Source organism: Physella acuta, unplaced genomic scaffold, assembly GCF_028476545.2.
Source record: "Physella acuta isolate Inbredline_101_S28 unplaced genomic scaffold, ASM2847654v3 ptg000822l, whole genome shotgun sequence".
Lineage (NCBI taxonomy): Eukaryota > Metazoa > Mollusca > Gastropoda > Physidae > Physella > Physella acuta.
In genome coordinates, this window is record NW_026732340.1 from 147,100 (window position 1) to 170,433 (window position 23,334).

The 23,334-nt window shown below is 32.4% G+C and overlaps 3 protein-coding genes across 4 annotated transcripts; all 3 read right to left on the minus strand.

Annotated features, from left to right (window-relative positions):
• Positions 1–2,491: 2,491 nt before the first annotated feature.
• Positions 2,492–6,531, minus strand: LOC131951693 (kelch-like protein 18). The gene is made up of 2 exons (XM_059314051.1): positions 6,411–6,531; positions 2,492–4,251 (listed from the first exon to the last, which is right to left on the minus strand). The coding sequence occupies exon 2, from the start codon at positions 4,237–4,239 to the stop codon at positions 2,500–2,502; it is 1,740 nt and encodes a 579-aa protein (XP_059170034.1). The 5' UTR covers positions 4,240–4,251; positions 6,411–6,531; the 3' UTR covers positions 2,492–2,499.
• Positions 6,532–10,727: 4,196 nt separating this feature from the next.
• LOC131951685 (uncharacterized) lies at positions 10,728–15,117 on the minus strand. The gene is made up of 2 exons (XM_059314043.1): positions 15,060–15,117; positions 10,728–13,224 (listed from the first exon to the last, which is right to left on the minus strand). Exon 2 carries the CDS (start codon positions 13,134–13,136, stop codon positions 11,151–11,153), a length of 1,986 nt encoding a protein of 661 aa, XP_059170026.1. The 5' UTR covers positions 13,137–13,224; positions 15,060–15,117; the 3' UTR covers positions 10,728–11,150.
• A 1,699-nt stretch (positions 15,118–16,816) lies between these two features.
• LOC131951687 (kelch-like protein 41) lies at positions 16,817–20,486 on the minus strand. 2 transcript variants are annotated; one of them, XM_059314045.1, is made up of 2 exons: positions 20,219–20,486; positions 16,817–19,637 (listed from the first exon to the last, which is right to left on the minus strand). In XM_059314045.1, the coding sequence occupies exon 2, from the start codon at positions 19,601–19,603 to the stop codon at positions 17,738–17,740; it is 1,866 nt and encodes a 621-aa protein (XP_059170028.1). In that variant the 5' UTR covers positions 19,604–19,637; positions 20,219–20,486; the 3' UTR covers positions 16,817–17,737. The 2 variants fall into 2 exon arrangements, with proteins under 2 accessions (XP_059170028.1, XP_059170029.1); XM_059314046.1 differs by lacking the exon at positions 20,219–20,486 and adding an exon at positions 20,049–20,124.
• Positions 20,487–23,334: the final 2,848 nt, after the last annotated feature.

Genomic DNA, 23,334 nt, shown 5'->3' on the forward strand with positions numbered 1-23,334 from the left:
AATAAAAAAAAAAAATCTTGAACTCATGAAAATAATACTACATTGATATAATAACCTACCCCCTTGCCCCGACTTTAGGCCAGGGCATTCTATGTAGTGTAGGAGTGTTAAAAACAACTATTTTAATTATGACTACTTACAATTTGAAAGCCTACATGGTTCGAACCTTGTTTTCGTGTGTTATCTTTACGATGGAAACAATTATTGCTAACTTACACACATCTAAATCACTTGCCCCTACCAAAGTTAAACTGAATGGAGAAAGTTGTGAAGTTCTGAGCTCATCATAGTTTGCATCGTTCGATGGCGTACAGTTTAGATGGTGTTTCAAAAACACGTATTTGGATTTTGCAACAAAAATTAATTACTATATAATTTGAAATTGGGACGGAACGGTCGAAAGGTAGCGCGTTTTGTTGCTAGATCAAAGGTCTCTCGCTCGGATATGTGACTGTAGTATGTCCCTGATTCCACCCAGCTCAGATGGGTAGCTGGTGTATGTGATAATGGCGAATACTATAAATTATAATGTCGTATGTGTCTTGCCTTATCATAGGTTACAGTTTTAACATGTTACAGACATGCAGTATGTTCACTAAATGCTTAATTTAACTACTTATCTAAAACTAGTCTAACTTGACATTGAAGTTAGCTAATGTCACATTTGAGTCAATGAATGGTCACTGAAGATCAAATCGATGTACATTTATCCTAATGCTGTAAATAATACAAGCTATAGAACACTCATGTACAATGTCAGATATGTAGAATGCAAATATTTTATAAATGTTTAAACATAATATTTTGCACTATTTTAATATTGGAATCAAATTTATAAATTAATTTTCTCGAGATTATGTTTTTTTTGTGGAGATACTGCATTTGTCCTCTATACCATTGATATATATATATATATATATATATATATATATATATATATATATATATATATATATATATATATATATATAATTATATATATATATATATATAATTATATATAATTATTTATATATATATATATATATATATATATATATATATATATATATATATATATATATATATCTATATACATTTTTAAACTCATTTATTTTCTCCTTTTTAATGCATTATTACATAAAATCTTGCTTTATGTATTTTTTTTTTTACAAAACTTGAACATTTTTAATACAATAGAGTTGCATGACTAAAAAGTGTTGCGTACAAAAGAAACATGACATTACGAGTATAAAAGTGTGATCAGTAGTAGGTCATCATACTAATTTAAAACAAAAATCATCAATTCGATGTCATATTGCATGTTATCGAGTCTTAAAACACGAGCCGATTTTTATAGAAATTGGTTGGTTAGAAAAAGTCGAAATTTCGCTCGCCAGTTTTAATCGATGACGACAAAATTTCGACAGACAAAAGCAGACAGAGGTAGTAAGTTAAATTGAAGCTTATAAAAATATGTAATCTTTTTTAGAAGTTAAATATTTTTCTGTTAAGAATATGTTTCAACCTGTTATATTGGAAATGTATTCGAATGTAAAACAAACTGAATGATTGATATTAAATTGTTGCATTAAAAATCTGCAATGAACACTCCTATATATTCACAGACAAGCGCATGGTCACACACACTCCAACAAATTACACGTTTTTCTGTTTTACATTTTATTGAATGCTTATGAGTATGGGCGATGCAATCAATATTGATTTGAAAATTGTAAATCACAAATTAACTAAACATTGTCAATTTCGATATTAACAGTATAAATAAGAAATATATAAAAAATTGAACCTTAAAATTTATAGTTTTTATAATACTATTTCCAAATTTAAATTATTTAAAAAAATAATATCTATGTACATAGATACATGCTTTTAATAAAGCACTTAAATCATGGTAAATTAAAAAAAAACAAAAACATTTTTTGTTCATTTTTAACTTAAATTCTAGAATACTATTATTGTACATTGGTCTATATATTTTAGTAATAATAAACTGTTTTCTATTACTTCGGCATCAACCAATTAACCATCAGCTACACTTTACACCAAATGATTAAAGCATATATATATATATATATATATATATATATATATATATATATATATATATATATATATATATATATGCATATATACAGGATACTGAAGTCCTTTATGACATAAACCACCAGCAGGGCGAAGGGCATGTAACTCATGTCTACTTATGTTTGTAAATTACAAAAAATTTCTAAAACACATTTTATGTTCTAGTTTGAAAGAAATTTTTCTTTTAACACGATTTACGGAGATATAACTTATAAAACATCTAGGCCCTATTCTTAAACATCTATCAAATGTAATTTTTCTCTTTTAGAATTGAATGGTTGTAACTAAGTTAATGTTGATAAAACAATTTAAATTTTTAGCAGTAAGTAAAAATGTGTAAACAATTTTTGGCTTTAAAACGATTAGTAGATCAGTGGTTAGAATACATACTAAGGTTACATCGCCAAATGTTTCCTAAAGTATATAATATCTGGGGATAGTGATCGGAATGAAATTGGAGACATTTCCTTCATCAGTACCTACATGACGTATACATTTAAAGTGATCAGGAATTTCATTTAATTTTTTCTCCCCTAGTGGGTCTTTATTGGGATTGTTTCCAAAAATGATCAGTTTTCTTTGGAAGGTTAAAGCACCATATAACGTCTTTGTAAAATTCCAAAGCTTGGCAAGAGATTTAAATTCAGTGCCTCCAATGTGAGAAGAATAAAGAACTATCCAAAGACTGCCATTTGCCTGTAATATATAATTGTCATTGTCATTTTTAAAACTAATCAAATGTTTAGCTGGTCCATCTAGATTGTCTAATCTGGTAAAAACTTTGGAGGAAATCTTTAATTCATAGACAATGGTCTTGTCAACTCTGTTTTGAATATCAGAGCCAAACAACAAGAGATCGTTTTGAAGAAACATTGCATGTGTAATGACAATATTTTCAGGAAATTCTAAAAACTTTTCCAATTGCTTAGTTTCCTTTTTAGGATTCATCCTGTATATTATTTTCTCATCTTTGTTTAGAATATAGATAAAGTCAGCGTGCGAGACTAATAACAAGTTGAGACTTGACAATTCCTTAACTTGTACCCAGTTGTTATCACTCAGCACGAACATTCTATAACAGTTTCTGTTGGTGGCAAATTCACCTGCGGCATAGAGCTTTCCATCATATGGGACTATCTGCATCCATCGGTTTAAATTAATACATTTATGTATTCTATACGATTTTTCATTGCAAGCATTTATCACTTTGATCATTCCGGTACTATCTGCGAACACGCCAGCATGTATATACCCACTACACGATCTAGTAAGTGCAGCCGATGGACACTGGCAGTGTCGAAACTCTTTAGCATTATATTTTTTAGCATAGTCGATGATATCTCTTGAATCTCTATCTTCCATTACCAAATCCATTTTACGTACTATTGCTAAACGTAAAGGACTTACAAGGCAGGTCCTTACTTTTCTTAACAATTTGTTCAGATAAACTTTCCTGGAACCTGCAGTGTCCAACTTCACGCTGTTTTCTGAGCTTACAATCATTGAAGTATCTTCATGAGTTTTGTGTGTACAGTCGTTTCTCTCATTCTTCACTTTAGGGTCATACGTGACCCATCTAATCACAGACTCAATGACCACATCTTCACTGCTGACTACGAGGTCCTGACTTTTGATCAATTCCCGAATATCCTCAAAAGGGAGTTGTAGAAATGTTGGGGAAATACAAACTTCACTAAATTTTTTTAACATATACACATGCAGTTCAGTAAGAACTCTTTCTGATTGTAAACATTTAGCAAGACTGAACAATGTTTCCCATGTATCTTTTGTAATATTTCTATTAGCGAAATTCTCACAACCTTGAACAATTGTCTGAATCTGAAGCTGATGAGCCGCTCTCCACACCTCAATATAGTTCTCAACAGTTAAAACATCGGCACCAGTGTACATTATTTTCAGAATCGAATGAAACGCTTCGCTAGACATGTCGTGCAGAACTACGACATTCTCTGTAACTTCTTTCATCCCAGAACGAAAAAGTGCCAGAAAGAAATCAGAAGTAACCGCCAAAACGAGTCGATGACATTCGAATGTTTCGTCTTGAACTTTGACTGTAACATCACACAACAGTTTGTTGGTCCACACATTCTCCAGACTCTTGAACACGTTTCTGCAAAATTCTACTGCGTCCATTTTGAAAAATACCTGAAATTTATATTTAAGAGGAACTGCTTACTTTAAACTTAGTTAACATTTATTAAAACGACAAAACGACGTAGGTTTTACTTTTTAAAATATATTTAGCAATTTAGTCTTTACTTAAGTAGAGACACTGTTAGGTTTTAGCGTCAAAAATCGGCCAGAAACCGAAAAAAAAAAAATAAGAAACTTTATAGTTACAAGCGTTTAAATGCAATGAAAATAAGAAAAGAAAATAAATATGCTTAAATTTGTGTATTGGCTTTGATACAGCTAAAATGCATTAAGTTTCATAAACAAAAACGTACTAAATTGCTAACCATTGGAACTAGATCAAATGATATACTATAGATTAGTTACTCTAGCCATAACTGAACTTTAATAGTAATCGTGAATTATGGTCCAGCTGTTATCACGGGATTAGGTAGGTGTGTAGAGCAAATTTTAGTCGACCCAGCTTTTGTGTGTAGGAATATAAAGACCGCTTGGCAAATTGATGACCAAACAATAACTAGAAAGTACTGACCACACATAAACTGGACATAGTGCTAACCACATAATATGATAAGTAAAGATTATGCTGGTCACACAAAAACTGGACATAGTGCTCACCACACAAAAACTGGACAGTACTAACCACACAATACCTGGACATAGTGCTGACCACATAACATGATAATAAGTAAACATTCTGCTGGTCACACAATAACTGGACATAGTGCTGACCACATAATATGATAATAAGTAAAGATTATGCTGGTCACACAATAACTGGACATAGTACTGACAACGTAATAACTGGACATAACAATTTCAAATAAAAATATATGCACACTACTTAGTAAAAGCATGATATAGCGTCGGTTAAAATCCCGAAATGGTACAGCAGTAAAAAAAATGCAGTAAAATTATGGCGTAGTCTGTCACGCCGTTCGGGAAACAAACGGAAATACTGTAAACCATATTTTATTTTGCGCCATATTATTTTTTACACAAAATGTTTAAAAATGTGCATAGATTGATTTTAGTTGCATTTTAAATACTGTTTGGCTAATTGTTTTGTATTTTTAATTATTGTATGTGTATATGCAAATTATTGCTGCTACTAAGCATTGTTCTAGTCCTTCTTACTACTTTTAACTTTAGTCTTATTTTACTATATGTAGTTGTCGCAAATCTTCTGCAAGTTTTTTTTAGTGCTTCTTAAAAAAAAAACATTAATTACCACACACGAGTTTATTAATAGTATTTAGATCTACTAATTCCCCAATTGTTACTAATTTTCTGTCAATTAAACTTTAAATTTAGTTAAAACATTAATTTAATGCACTTGACTTTATTTTCGTTTCAACGGGCAATGGTCACTAGCGAGAAAAGTCTCAAAGGTATTTGAGAGGTGCATAAATTAATTTAAAAATCTTGCACGGCGTAGTTACAAATATTATGGTTATAAAATCCTGTCTGTCTGGTTTTTTTCGGACTTTACTAAAGATTGGACGTATTTGATGTTTTTAATATTTTCGGTAACTAAAAAAATATTTAAAAAAAAGCAAAAACAATTTGGTTTTCACGTGTAATGGCGACATAAACAATGGCATCCTGCTATTGGATAGGCCGACACAAATTTTATTGTACACATTGTAAGCTAAAAATAGAAAACTAGGTCATGGGGTTTTAAATTTGCTTTGTTATTTGAAAACTTGATCTGCAAAGTTTTGTAAACAAATAGTTATCGATCACTAAGTTACTGTACAGCCAATCAATATTTGTCTTACGAAAGTGAAACATCCGGTTATAACTTAGGCTTGATGAAAATAAATAGAAATGTAGCCTTAAACTCAACAAATTATTTTCAAGTTCTCTGGATTTGCAACTTTTATAGCATTTATTCTAAAAATATAAAATTTCTAAATTAATTTTAGGCTTAAGTTTTTATTTTTTTATTTTTTTTACGGTCTAAATCTAAAAAGCACGTTTTTATTCCATGTCAACAACACTATGGAAGGAATCTCGTCAACTCGCTTGTGTCCATTAAACTGATTTACAGTAACGAATGTTACCGAAACTCAGCAAACATTACCGTATAATTACCGACGCTATATCGTGACAGATTACATACTACTTTAACCGTCCAGTGTACCCACTGGACTGAAACGAAAATTTACCTAAAGATGTTCAATAGAATTGTTGTACCCAGTCGACTGATTTGTTTGTTCTTGTATGTCACTTGAGAGGAAGTAAAAATAAGAACTGGCGTAGTGTGTTGATTCACTACAAGTGTTCTTTAGTGCTGCGCGTAACAAAAAAAAAATAAGTTACGTTTTAAGGGTATAAAAATCAAATGCAGATTTTAAAAATGCGTTTCATAACAAGCACTGAAAAGGAAAAAAAAACATTTCTTTAAATATATAATAACGTTACAACGTTTTATGAATTTTTTTCAGTATTTTAAAAAGGGAGTATTTTGAATAGTGAGGTGCATTTATGGATGAGAACCATGAACCATTAACACTCAAAACAGGCACCCAGAGACGGATCTGGGCCTTAGAAATGAGATGACTCCCGACATATTGGCTCCAGACAAATGAATCGTATTACCACTATTTGCATAAAAACCAACATCATTGCACCAACAAATCGAGCCATCAGCAGCTAAATTAGACAAATTTTAAAAATTTGATAATGTTTAATTTACCAGACTAAGATCTGTTGCTTAAAACCGAGAACTGAGGTATAATTTCACGATATTTAGATGTTTACAGGATAACGACATTTTGTTTTGATAACATACAACTTACTATATCTTATACCAAAAAAATATAAATAATATAAAAATAAGGCCTAACAAGAGATGCATACGTTTTATTACTTAAGAGTATTGGCTAAGCTAACTCTGAAGAGCATTAAAAAAAGGGGTGCCACTGCCAGGTGTCATATTCAATGAGTACTTTTCGCCAGGAGAATTAGTCTCTACGGAAACCATATTGACAAGGGGCCCTTTTGTTGGGAGCCTAAATGACATGAGTCTGTTTGTCAGGGGTCGCAATGACGGGAGCCGTTTTGTCGTGAGTTGTAATGACGCGGGCTGTTTTTTCGGGAGCCAAAATGACGGGAGCCTATTTGTCGGGAGCCTATATGACTGGGTCCATTTGTCGATGGTCCCTTCGACGGGGTCGATTGACGGGGACGTTTTGTCATTGGCCGTTTGACGCAGCATGGTCCACGGAGGGCGGATGTCCTCCCCCTTAGGACCTGTCCGACAACAAAGCGAGCGGCCACCTTGCTGCGAAGGCGTGTTTTCATAGCCCTGTCATTAATAAATGAGCAATCCCCTTTGGTCTAGTTTCGTCCACCTAATGTGGTAGAATCGTCTCATGATCAGCAAGCCGACCTACATTGTTTACAGAAACTTATTTTAAATCTACGAATGTTATATATTTAATTGTACTTTTAATATGTTTAATGTAATGTTACAAACTTATACGACACATCTTTTCTCACATTGTTATATATATATAAAAAGTGTACGTAAAATCCTTAATACAGTCAATTTTTCAAATTGTAAAAATCGCCTAAAATAATCTAAAATACTAGGTCTACACATATTTTGCCGTGAGATATTTTGTCTTAGATTTTGTCTGAGTTCTATTGTCTATAAAATCATTTGTTCTGATATCTGATATATATTTTGTCCTGATATCTTTTGTCCCTAAGATCATTTGTCCCTGAGATAATTTGTCCCTGAGATCATTTGTCAGTGAGGTATTGTGTCTGAGATCCTTTGTCATGGAACCACACAAGGCTTGCAAAGAACGCACTAAAGATCTTAGGAATTTCAAGAATCCAAAAGCCTGTATTGTTATAAAACTAGAAAAAAAAATGAAAATCATTGCTCATATTTATACGGATGCAAATAGGTTTTTAGTAATGTTATTGGAATGAAATTAGAACAGTAAGCATCATTACCCCAGTATATAATTTCTTCAATGTGCTAAGGACGTGTTATTACTCAATTAGTATCTGGTGGATCACTTCTTAAATGATTCCCGAAAACCAGTACTTTGTCACAATAAGTTAAAGCGCCGTATAACTTCTTTTTAAATTTTCCAAAGCTAAAAACAAATTTTAATTCTATATTTAAATTACAAATTGAATTTAAAATAAACAACAATTTTCCAATTGTTTGCAAAACATAGCTGTTCTTATCGTTTCTAAAACTGCTTATTTGCGCTGCTGGTCCATCTAGATTATCTAATTTCGTGCAGTGTATACGTAGCGCCGTTTAATTAATAAATCACAGGCATAACTTAACAGTTAACATAGAGATACTTTGGGTGTATAGCCTATGTATAGAGCTACAACGTACAGAGAAGAAGGCAAACCCTTACATTAATAGCTCTATTTGCTATTTGTGTTACATTTGACGTTACGGTTAAATATACCTTAGTAAATCTGTAGAACGATTGAACGCTGTATAAATATTAATAAATTAGAGGTAAACAAAGCGTTCATTACGCAGTGTAAAAATAATCGTGCTTTATTAGTGTAAGACAGTTTTATCTGGAAAAACTTAACGTGCGCAAGACTTTGGTGCGTATATATAGGCATATAATAGTTTTGTTTAGTTGCACAAATTGACAACATAATAGAAAGAATTATAACTACAATCTTTTAAATGTTTATAATAATTAATAACAGAGACATATAATTAAATCAATGGTGTCACATCACAGCGTGTATTTGTTGTTTAAACACACCTGTGATTGTGGGTTCGTGAATAGAAGAAACTGGACTTCCGTTTGCATAACTAGATAACTATTTAAACAGTAGAAATAATAATTTATGAACACATTCTTGAATGAGTGTACAGTAAGGACGCTGACTTCAATCAAGTTATACGTGACTAAATATTGTTTATATTCCGACCACTATCTGGCTCTGGCGCACTTTATTACCATGTGCTGTCCCGCTGTAGTATTTGAACGCTAGTTCTATCGCCTGCGCTGACGAAATCTAATAAAATAAAGTCAATAAATAAAGCAAATAAAGTCTAATAAAATTCGGGTACGAGTTTTCACCCCTGACGGTGACTCACCAAACCTCTGGGTTTCAATTGAGCCGTTGTTAAGAACCACTAATTAAATTGAGAGTAATCCTTCTAATCTATTATGTATCAATACCGCTGTTTAGAAGTTAATAAAGCGGAATGTCGCATAGCGCACATGATGAGTGCAGCTTTGCGCATGTCTAAATAAAGAGGCACCTGATGTTGGAGACAGTCGAGCAGGAAGCTTTCTTTAGTGGTAAACACGTTTTTATTTTCATCTGTCGATCAATTATTTGAAGGACAACCCCGAGTCTGCTCTATGAATGACGGTGAATCTTTTGTCTTAAGATATGTTCCTGACGGCGTGTAAAACATTTTTATATAAAGTAACCGTCATAACCTTTTTCTAGAGCAAGTAATTTTTTATAATTGTTAACACATTGATAACTATTGAATTGTTTACAGATTTGATTTTATGGAAAGTCAGAAAAGTTTTCTATCCTTCAATACAAGTATCGATACATTGCTGGTTAAAAAGAATATGAAAACATAAGCGAATGCTAAACTTGAATATAAATTTCATCAAATATGACAAAAATTAATGTTTAGCTTAATTTTAGTGTTTTCAGCGTCAAAGACATTTTATCAGTGTTCTCAACATATACGTGTTTCGCTTAGTTTATACTTCTGTATTGTTTTTCGTAACTAATAAAACCATTCATTTTTAAAAACTTGAAATCGAACTAATAACTACCACCTTCTGTCATTTTGTTAATCTTGGCTCACGATGTGCTTTTTTTAATTTTTATTAAGTAAAACAATTGTTGTCACTTTCGTTGGTTTACTTTAAAAAAGCAACTCTGCTTGACTCGATAGACGTTTTTGTTTTAAATAAAAATTTCAATTAGTAAAATCCTTTAACACAACATTATGAAGATGAGTGAAATCGATGTTTCCCAAACGGCTTTAATTTAAAATGTAACCATAATTTTATCGTCCTGGGGTATTTAAAAAAATAATTTAGATAGACTGTAAAGATATAAAACACTTTAGAAACAAATTGTGCTCTCATTCATTGCCTGTAACTTAAATCATAACGTAGGGGTTATGTATAGCTTAAAAGTTTAAACTATATATACCTTTAAGTTTCTTTCGAAAAATAAAACTATGAGAAACCTACGCAGAATGCTCAGTATTGTCAAGCGGCAAATTTTAAGAATGTTTTGCATATGCGTTTTTGACAAACTTAACTTCCATTTTTATATCCCGATTTAACTGAAGTGTTTTTCTTATAATTATGTGTTAGATAAGAGATAGTTTTGGGGCGATCACTACAGCTTAATTATATATTTGTTTTAAAAACATTTCCTAAACGGTTCACATCAATCAATAAAATAAGTAACACGAGTTTACAAAATATGTTTAATAGCACAATTTTGATGAACACCACTTTCTTTTTAATGTTGTAAATGAAGTCAACTTATTTAATTTAAAAATGTATGTTAGTAGAAAAACTTTAAATATTATTGTATGTAGCGTTACCATATACATCAATTATTCACTTAGATACCATTCTTCCGTGTCCTTCATTTTTCGTTTATTACATTGCTAGTCTCTTTTGATGTAAATAGTAACTTCTTTTATGTTATCCGTTGAGATTTTTAAACATGAGAACTTTATATATCCAGTTCATATAAAAGGTGTAAAACTGTGTGCATGGTCATATTATTTAACATGATGGTTTCGTATTGAACTTGTGCCTTAATATTAAAATTGCATGCGCTATTTAGCTACGGGTTTGTAATAGCTGAACAATATTACTGAATTGTGATGCACGTATAAAACAATAATCTTCATTCTAGACATCCCATTTATGTAAAATTTTTAAAAGACTAGATTTTGGCAGAACAACAGGAATCAGTTTTGAACAGGGAGATGATAATTTATAATAACTAACTGAATGAAAAACATTGTCAAGTTTATGAACAAATGTGTCTTTCGGCCAGTGTTCTAGATATTTGTAAAAGATGACCAATTTATCACCGTAAACGACAGCTCCGTACAGAACTTGGTCTAAATTCCACAGTTTTGCGACACGAGTGAATCTGATGTTTTCACCCGTTTCTTTCAAAACCCACAAGTTGCCGTTTGTTTGTAGCACAAAGTGGTTGTCGTCGTTACGAAAACTGATGATGTTTTTAGCTGGTCCATCGAGATTGTCCAGTCTTGTCCAACGTTTGTCCTGAAGGTCTAACATATGGATTTCTGTTTCTTTGAAACCATTGAAGAACAGAAGATACATGTGGTAGCTCATAACATGTGTTGCAAAACACGCAGCTGGTAGATCTGTGAATTTAACCATGGGAGAATTACATTTCGGGTTATGTTGATATATTACATGTTTAGATACATTTGTAACATATATGTATTGTCCATTGCTTGCTAGTAATATACTTGTTCCTGTGATCTCTACTACATGTGTCCATGATTTATCCCTGTAAACAAATATGTCACTTGTAATCTGATTGACAAATTGTCCTCCAGTAGCGTAGAGCTCCTTGTCAAAAGCAACTAGCTGGATGTTGCGACATAATCGGGGACACGACGTTAGAGTGTACCTTTTTTCATCAAGCGGATCGATCAACAAGAATTTCCCAGTACCGTTCATATAAGTGACACAAAAGCTCCCGTATTTGTGAAACTGTCTGTAGATACCTGATGAAGGCCATTGCCCATGTCGAAAAGACATGCGCTTTACAACAGCTGAGAGGATTATCTGACATGCATTATCGTTACGTTTAATGAGACGATGTTTTAAAACATTCGTTAGTAAACTTGGGCTTATAATACAAGTTCGTACTTGACGCAGTAAGATGTTGAGTTCATCAAATCTATCAGAGCTAAGATTTTCGGAAAAAGGGGGATTTGAGCTGCAATGAGAAATTGTATCAAATCTATCAGTACTAAGATTTTCTGAAGAAATGGTTTTTGAGTTACAACACAAACTATCCGTTTGTACTGAATCTTCACTCTCTGATCGATTTGATTCGTTGTCATTGTGAGTTACATCTATTGGCTTGTTTTCACAATCAGTAGATTCAGTAACGAAGGCAGATTCGACTTCTAAACTGTTATGCTGTAAAAATTCCATGCTAACATTATGTAAACTATGAACAGGCTCTATTGTTTTGAACTTTTTATGGTTACGAGTGAATTTGTTTACCACTTCAGAACCTTTAGCACCATGTTTGTATTCAGCCCAGTTTAGAACCATCTCTAGTACAGGATCTTCGCTGTTGAAATGAAGACCATGACTGCTAATTATAAAACACATTTCATCAAACGATAATTCTAAATAAAGTTTAGATGTGTAAATAGCTTTAATGTTCTGGATCAGGAATGCTTTAACCGACGACAGCACTAATTTAGAATTAAAGAGGTTGGCAGTGGAGAAGATTTCACTGAAATTTTCAAGTTTTATGTTTTTAGTGGCAAATGTTTCACATAACTCTACAAGAAATTCAATCTGTAGCATATCCACAGCGTGCCAGATTTCTATGAAGTTGTCAAGACTCAACACGTCTTCACCGGTGTACAAAGTTTTCAGGATTAACTGAAAGGTAGAGACTGATATATTTTGTAGAACTACACGTCCCTCGTTGGCTTCTTTCATTCCAGATCTCAGAAGACCAAGAAAAAATGGCGAACACGCTCCAAGAATGAAGCGATGGCATTTTATGGAAAGGTCGTTGATTTGAACTGTAAAGTCACAAAGTTCTTCTTTCACCCATAATTTATCAATACATTTACAAATTCTATTAGGGATTGACATGCCTAGAGCCATTCCTGAGTTTTTCTTCTGATTAATACTTTGAAAAATAATATCTCCAGCGCATTAAAACGTTAGTTGGTTGATTTGTATATTTTCAAATCTGTAAAGGAAAACAAATCTTTTAAATTTAGCATCATTTTCTATTTTTAATTATTTATACATTGGTACCAACATAAACATATATTAGGTGCTTACGAAATTGACTATGTTGAATATGTAATTGGATATTATATAATATGTAAAGTACAATTAGAAAATATAGAATATCATATACGACATATTTATGAAATATATAGACAGAAGTATTATTTTCTATATTGCTGTATTGCTGGATATCAATTTATTTTTACAAGACACAAGATTCAACTTCTAAAATGACATATCCTATACTGTGCATAGCCGACCATTGCTAAAGTAATGTTTAGTTTTACAATGTTGCATAATTAAAAAAAAATATGAGTTTAAAATTTGACTTCATATTGGAGGTCTTTTATATATTTCATTTTTTATAAATGCATAACATCCACCTAGGGTTATCCGGAATAAAGAGACTTAAAAATTCTTGTCTACCAAGGAATCATTTGATATTGTAAGGATCCTTGGTTAGGCAATTATCAACGATATGGTAAGGTTTAGGATCAGATAATGTATCCATTTTAGCCTTAGTGCAGTAGGCTTCAAACAGCTTAGAAAAATGTTAAGTTTCTCTTTCCAACTTGGTGGTCTATGCGACAGATGAAGTAGAGTTTAAGTGTTTTTGTAACCTCGGCTTATAAGGCGATAGTGTAGTAGGATTACACCAGGCTGCCTGTACTTTTTCTAACGTAATTCAGGCAATATCGGAGTTGGGTAGACTCTGGGATATTCTTAGAACTCGAGCCCGATATAAAAACCCCGGACTTTCGCGTTAGCAGCGGTACGCTCTACAATCAAACATCCAGTGTCGACTTTTAATCTAGTATGTAGCATTAGAACAAAGGGAGATGATTTTCATACAAAAACGTGCCTAGAGCTCTTGGCTGATTTTTCAAATTTTGTTGTTACCACTGTCTCTTATTAATTTAAAGTTAATATCATATTATTTCCAATACACAAAGCAACTACATTTGTAAAATCTGCTGAGGTTCAGCTATAAACTAATGCAATTACTTTTCATTTTCTTTCATTTTTGCCGATAAAAAAATTGATTAGAAAACAATATATGCTCTAAATCAACTTTATTTAAATATATCAAAACTTGCCTGCACACATTTTTATGAATTTTTTAAGATTTGGACCTTCATCGCCCATGTTTTTTTTTCCTATATAATTAGTCATAGTAAAAATGTAAGCCCCTACATCTTTTAAAATAAAGCATAACATCAAACAGAAACAAGCCTGCACGATTACTAATGCAAATTTACATAAAGAAACCACCCCTGATTCATAATTTATCATTAGAATTAAAAAAATGTTTGCAAACATATTTTTTTAAATTTTCGTTTTTGTTTCCCACTAGTTTCATTTTTACAGAGCTTATATAAAACCATAAATTTTAAACAGAAAAAAATGTATTTCTCCTCTCCTATTGAAGCTAGAAATATACATTTGGTACCAATGGAATTCTTAATCCTTCCTCTAACTAACTCATATGATTTTAAGATAAAATACTCAAAAATTCATTTTTAATGCTACAACCTAAGGGATATTCTTAGAACTCGAGCCCGATATAAAACCCCAGACGTTTGCGTTAGAAGCCGTACGCTCTACCATCAAACATCCAGTGTCGACTTTTAATCAATAATTGAAAAACTAAACATAAACAAAATGGTGTGTAAGTCTAATCCTAAGACTTAAATTAAGTTTAATTTATTGTATTCGTAATTTTATCCGAGGCTACGCATTTACACTTTGTACAAATCTCCGCCATTAAGCCAGGTTATCTGTAAAACTTACTCAAAAATGATAGATCTATATTCTAGACGATAATTCGATGTCTTTTAGAAGTTGTTATGTCGGAAGTTAAAAAAAGAACTTATGTTTTTATAAAGCGCTTTTGTGGTGCCGAATAAATAATGAAAATGATTTATTTTTAAATATTTCGTGCGCAAATTTGTAGGTAAATAGACTATATATCGTCAAATTTTATGTTTATATGTAAATAATGGCTCATTATTAAATATTTAGAGAAAATCATTTATTTTTCTCCTTTTTAGTTCATTATTACACAAACGATTTTATTAAAAAGATTGTTATGCAATTTGTTCTTTGATTTACCTGTCAATTATTTGCAGGACCTAACACGAGTTTCCCGATGAATGATGGTACACCTTATGTTTCAACATTTGTTTATGACGGATTGTAAAACATTGTATAATTAAGTAACTGTCATATCTATTTTCTAGAGCAAGAAATGCTTTTGTTAGAATTGTTAATATTGTAACATATAAAATTGTTTACTGATATGATTTTATCCATCTTTGGACAGGTTTTATATCCATAAATACGACATCTATACAAATATAAATACCTATAAATTACTGGTTAATAAAAGAATGTGTAAACATAAGCGAATGTTAAACTATAATATAGATGTCATCAAATATATATTACAATAATTTTAAATCATTTTAGTTTTGTTTTTAACATCAAAATTATTTTTAAGTAATCAGAAATAACGTCCCCTGTTATTGATTATATTTATCATTAACTTAATTACTTTGTTATAACTGAGTTTAGTATATTATTAGATTATAAATTAGATTACTTTGTCGTGCTATTGAACTAGATATAATCTAGAATGTATGAACAATATCTATTAAAAGGGTAAAAACTAAATTTTGAAGTAACAGTGATTTTATTAAAGTATTTTTGTTGTTTTCCCTGCATGATCAATTAATGGTATATTGAATTAACCGTGTTATATTCATAATTTAAATATAATTAATTATCCAAAGACACTTCTATTTCCAATTGTTTTATAATCATGTATGAATTTATATTTCATATCAAATATACTGAATGTCATATAATAAGAAGAATATTTGATAAATGCTGGTAATTACTAGAAAATTTACGTTTGAAGGGATGACGAGATAACGTTTGTTTTTCTCCTGTTTAAGGGTCTCGTTCTTATTTTTAGCGTTTTTATTAAATAAGAAATTATATCTTATATATTTACCTGATTTACAAATCAATAATTGAGATTTTAAAACTAACTAATATTAAACACCACTAGTCGTAAACTTTATAACTCATTAAAATTCATAGTCCTACATTTCCATAAAAATTATTCTGTTTCCACCATAATTATTTCCCAATTATATAATTACCCGCAATTACGGTTAAAACTCGTTTAATTCTCAAAGACACTGTGCTCTTCTTCTTTATTGTTCTTAATTGTATTGTTGAACAGGATTTGCTTCAAAGAAATTAAATATTACGTGATGAATTGTTATGCGCCATACAGGACGTTGACTTTGATTTCAGCATGCTTTTCTTATGGATTTGCTTTCATAGCAAATTTCAAGGCACCAGAGTTAACTCTCCTAGAACTGTTGCTGTCCCCAGCTCTCAAGCCTCATCAATTAAATCGCTATTTTTCTGATTATAAAATACATTTTAAATTTTGATAAAATCAAAATCTTACAATTGTATACAAAAAATAAAAAATTAAAGAACTAAATGTAAATTTTGAATAAGCGTTTATTTAATATCTTATTGCATGTATTGAATAAATAAGGGCTATATTATGCAGCTTATGCATCATAAGTTGTAAAACAAAACAAATGTGAGGAAATCTATATTCTCAAAAGCATGTGTGTAAACACGTGTATAAATACAATATATACTTGTAAAAAACATGTAACTAAGTATACTGTTGAATCTGTTTTTCAAAACCAAAAGCAGCATTGAGTTATAAATTTAAAAAAAAAAGAACAATTAAAGTAACTTTAGACACAATCTTTTCGATGAATTTTGTGTCTTTTGTTTTATATTAAATATATGTAGTACTTTGTAGTATATTCAACAATAAATAATGCTAGTTTGCTTCAAGTATACCAGCCATTTTGTAAATGCCCAACCTATAGTATTAATTAAATTGTGTTACTCTCGTGTGGAAATTTATTTTCGTTTCTGGATCAAAACAAACTAAAATGGAGAATATCTATCTTAAGATAACGAAATATGGTTATAACCCAATTAGTAGACGTATTGTTAGATTATTTACTTTAAAAAGAAAATTTAATTAAAATTATGGAAATAAAAGCATTCAGATTTCAATTTAGCTATATACTGTAAATTAGACAAGCCTTCATTTAATTAAAGAATCATTAAGATTAATAATTTAAGGTTAATGTCATTTTCGATTTGACTTAAAATTTTTATACATGCATCATGGACAGTATGGGTGTTTTATGTCGCAACATGCAAATCATGAATGAAAATATAAATCATATATTTAATGGTTATATAATTATTTTTTTAAATGTAATTTTGATTCGGAAAAAAAGACATATAAAGAGAAATGTATTAATAATCTCTATATCATCCAAGTGAAAACTTAATTAGGTGCAGTAAGATACAATATTAAAGAAATGCAGATCAGTATGTTGCATATAAATTTAAATATACTAATGAATTTTCAGCATTGTAATTGGAATCAAATTAGAACATTGGTTGTCGTTTCTCCAATAAAAAACGCTTTGAATGTGTTCTGGGACCGTATACTTTCTAAAATGTCCTGCTTGCACGTGTTCCGTGAAATTTCCCATAACGCACAATTTACCATTATAGGTATAAGCGCCGTATAACTTTTTCTGTGAACTCCAAAGTTTGAAAACAAAGTTGAGCTTAATGTTGAGACTTGAAGGTACATGTAAAATACACCACAAACTGCCATTGCTTTGTAAAACATAGCTGTGTTTGTCATTCCTAAAACTTATTATGTGTTCTGCAGATCCATCTAAATTGTCTAATTTGGTCCAAATTTTGGACGAAATATCCAATTTGTGGACTGATGTCTCATGATTGCCGTTGTGAGTTTCAGAACAAAATATTAAAAAATATTTTTCATAAATCATTGCGTGTTTTACTTCAGCATTCTCTGGAAAATCTGTAAACTTTTCTACAATTGGAATTTTTTTCTTTGGGTTTACCCTATGAATAACTTTATTGTCTTTGTTTAAGATGTAAATAAATTGTTCATGTGACAGCAACAACAAATTCTGGCCGGGCATTTTTACAACTTCCACCCAGTTGTTATCACAGAAGACAAAAAGTTTACACGGTTCATTTGGTTGGTTTTGTTGTTTTCCTGAAGCGTAGAGCTCACTATCAAAAGAGGCGAGCTGAATATTTTCTTGTAAGTATTCACATCTTGAAACAGTTAACCATTTGTTCTCGAGTATATCTAATACGCTAAATCCACCACATCGCTGTTCAAATACTGCAGCATTTATGTACTCACTACATGCTCTGTGCACGGCAGCTGTTGGCCACTGACCGTGTCTAAAGTTTTGGACATAATGACTTGCATTAAACATTATATCTCTTAAGACATTATTTTCATATATCATTTCCATTTTATAGACACGAGCTAAAACAGCCGGGCTCACAAGACATGTCCTTACTAGTTTTACAAGTTCTGAAAGGTGTTGCTTTCTTTCTAAATGATCATCCTTTTTTTCAAGAAGTTTATCACGAATTGAATCGTTGTTCTCATTAGTTTCTGCTATAATCGGGTTCACATCTTTAACAGAATCGTGTTTCAGTTCGTCAAGAACTTCAGTAACCTCGCCTTGTCTTTTTTCAACCACTGCGGTTTCTGTTACCGTATTGTTTCGGTTCGGCTCAGATATACAATGTGCAGAAAGGCAATCGTACGTGTAGAGTTCATGATAAGGAACTTGTTTGACCCACCTTATAACTGATTCTAGCACAACATCTTCACAGACGACGTTAAGTTCTGGACTTTTGATTAAATCCCTGACTTCGTTGAAAGACAGCTGTAGAAATGTCGATGAAAGACATATTTGATCAACGTTTTTTAACATGAATATGTGAAGCTGTTTAATAACCTTTTCTGAATCAAACATTTTTGCATTGCTGTAAATATTTTCCCAAGTGTCTATGTTGATTGCTTTAATAGCAAAATTCTCACACAAATCAATCATGAATGTTATCTGTAAGCGATTTACTGCTCGCCACACTTCAAAAAGATTTACTAAAGTTAAAGTATTTTCACCTGTGTATACTGTTTTTAAAATTAACTGAAACACGTCACAAGAAACATCTTGTAGAACAACACAGTTCTCTGTGACTTCCCTCATACCAGAACGAAAAAGTGCCTTGAAAAAATCGGAACAGGCCGCTAGGATGAGTCGATGACATTGTATTGTTTCGTCACAGATCTTGACGGCAAAGTCAAACAACATTTTGTCAGTCCACACATCCTGCAGACACTTGACGATTTGAGTACAGACTTCTGGTGTGGTCATGATGTAAGCAAACTTGTAACAGATTTTAAAATACCTACCAGAGTAAAAAAAAAAGTCAAAACAATAAAAACTTTTCTGTATACACACAAAAACATGCGTGCACACACACATACACACGCATGTATATATATATATATATATATATATATATATATATATATATATATATATATATATATATATATATATATATATGTATATATATATATATATTTATTTATTTATATATATACATAATCTTATACACAGATATCTTTATCACAACCACATGCCCCTTTTACAGTTCTAGTTAAACTGAATGATGAAAGTTGTAAGGGTCTCAGCTCTTCATAGTTTGCATCGATTGACTGCACACAGGCTGTTGCTCTTATTGTCTGTTCCCTACACCTACTGGAAATGATATTCACCAAAGACCATTCACAAATATTTTTATTTTTATACATACCATATGCTACACGGCTTTATAAACCCAGTTTTGGTTTAATATTTCGTTACATTTCCAAATAATGCTTGTCTCAAAGAATTATTAGACGTTGAAAGTGATCGCTCTACATGCCCCATACCATGATATGCCTCTAAGTTATCCAAGTTATAAACTCATACGCGTCTACTTACCGTATGTAAAGATTTATATCTATAGTGGTAAGGATTTGAAAGTATACACGGCTTTAAAATTAATGGTGCACAAAACCAATACAGATTTAACGTAAGCTTTTTGCTTACAACTTCTTACTAAATGGTGAAATGTTGCTCTATTTCGAAATAATAATTGTAGTATACAGCAACTGTCTATTGTTTAAAACGATCTTTCTCAGCTCTACCCTGAGTCCTTATTAATACACACTTTCACAAAATTCGCCTGCACCTAAAGAAAATACTTTAAACTTAAAAGGTTCTAATATACTGTATGATCGGAAGTAAACATGTGTAAAATAAACGCACTTCGTTGGTGCAAAAGTTGTAATAGCCCTATTTCAATTGTTTTCAAGTGCGCAATTATAGTGATTACAGTTCTTCCTACTCCGGTCATACCCGGAGCATATACTCCAGTCAGTACTACACCGCATAAGGCCATACACGGAGCATATACTCCAGTCAGCACTACACCGCATAAGGCCATACCCGGAGCATATACTCCAGTCAGCTCTACACCGCATAAGCCCATATCCGTAGCATATACTCCAGTCAGCACTACACCGCATAAGGCCATACCCGGAGCATATACTCCAGTCAGCACTACACCGCATAAGGCCATACACGGAGCATATACTCCAGTCAGCACTACACCGCATAAGCCCATATCCGGAGCATATACTCCAGTCAGCACTACACCGCATAAGGTCATACACGGAGCATATACTCCAGTCAGCACTACACCGCATAAGGCCATACCCGGAGCATATACTCCAGTCAGCACTACACCGCATAAGGCCATACCCGGAGCATATACTCCAGTCAGCACTACACCGCATACGGCCATACCCGGAGCATATACTCCAGTCAGCACTACACCGCATAAGGCCATACCCGGAGCATATACTCCAGTCAGCACTACACCGCATAAGGCCATACCCGGAGCATATACTCCAGTCATCACTACACCGCATAATGCCATACCCGGAGCATATACTCCAGTCAGCACTACACCGCATAAGGCCATACCCGGAGCATATACTCCAGTCAGCACTACACCGCATAAGGCCATACCCGGAGCATATACTCCAGTCAGCACTACACCGCATAAGCCCATATCCGGAGCATATACTCCAGTCAGCACTACACCGCATACGGCCATACCCGGAGCATATACTCAAGTCAGCACTACACCGCATAAGGCAATACACGGAGCATATACTCCAGTCAGCACTACACCGCATAAGGCCATACCCGGAGCATATACTCCAGTCAGCACTACACCCCATAAGCCCATACACGGAGCATATACTCCAGTCAGCTCTACACCGCATAAGGCCATACACGGAGCATATACTCCAGTCAGCACTACACCGCATAAGGCAATACACGGAGCATATACTCCAGTCAGCACTACACCGCATAAGAACTGTTGACCACCAGGCCTCCTTTCTACAATTTCTAAAACAAAAGTCAGTTAGAACTTAACACATCTTACCCTACCCCCCTCATTCGGTTTTGGCTAAAAAAAACTTCATTATAAAAAATTTTTCTATCAGTAAGTCAGATCCACACTTACGCCATTTATTTCAACAGAATCCTTTGGTTGTGTTTAGAAGAGAACACAATCTTAGAGAATTTTTAGTCCGGAGCGGCCTGCCACCCACTATCATCACAATGTTTGGCACCATTCATTGTCCCGCATATGCAATACCTGTCATTTCACCCTTCAGGTTGAATCACTCCAGTTGTCTAAGAAAACCCTCAGAATAAAACATCACTTTTACTGTCGTCCCGTAACGTAGTTTATGTCATCCAGTGTAGGCGATGCAACATCTTTTACATTGGACAAACGGGGAAACGATTGTCTGACAGGGTCAACCTACATAACATAAAGGCCGACTTTTTTGTGACCGCTGTTCAGTTTGCCATAAATTAAAAAACCAACTGAGCACCGAAACGCGACTCATGCTTAGATTACGCACACGGGCACCCTTGATGCCCATGCGGTTAAGGGGAGTAGGTGGCGGGGGGGGGGTGATCATATGGATTTTTTTTTTCGATACTTGCACAAGAGGATGAGGATGTTTTAATGTTAACTTTCATACATCAAATAAAAAATTGCATACTATTAAGAATAAACATCCAAAACAGATATAGCCGATATAAATCAATTTAAAAAATGATTTTTGTTATACCTAAAGAGATTTAATAGCTTAAATAAATAAGTTAAAACACTGTGTTTATTGGTTATTATTTTTTAAACTGTATTATTCTTTTTATATTTTTTTTCTTTTTTAGTAAATAATATATATTTTTTTTAAGCGTGGAATCGGAATATCTGCCAACGTCGCCTATAAATAATTATAGTGCTGGTACCTAGATCTAAAAGGAATAACAAAAGAACAATCATCAAGCTAATATCGTAATAATAACAATGAATTAGTACCATTTATACGTGTTGGGATATTCCAATCCGTAACATCTTTATATAGGGTCCCGAACTAGCATTTTTACAGGTTTTCTTTCGTCTCGCAAATACGTGGGATATGCAGTTGGCAATAAAGTTTTTTTTTGTTATTTCACATAATGTCTGTAAGAATTTTCAAGGTAGGTCATACTTAACCTTAAGAAAAATTACCCCTGATATTATTTTTTAATTAAATTATATCCAAATTAAACTTTTCTCGATGCTAATAAAGAGATATTTCGTTAAAAAAACTACATAATTGATGTTTTATACTTCTTTTGTATTTTCAAAGAGGCTTAGTTCTAAATTCTAGTTGATCAGTAATTAAACGCTTTATTTTCTCGAGTTGTAGTCTACAATCTGTCACGTGTATCCCATTGAAAATTGGTACTAGTGTAGCAAGCTATAAAAATAATAAACCGACATATCATTAAAGCTATTGTCGTTGGATTTTTAGCTTTATATTTCACTGAACTTTTCAATCGGCAACATAGCCTATTGCAAGCCATATTTTGAAAATTAAAGCATTGTTCTTGTGTTGTAAAATAAAATAAAAAATGAACCGGGAGTGATCTCCCCTAAACTTTCTCGGAAATATTCTTATATAATACTACGTGGGATGGCAACT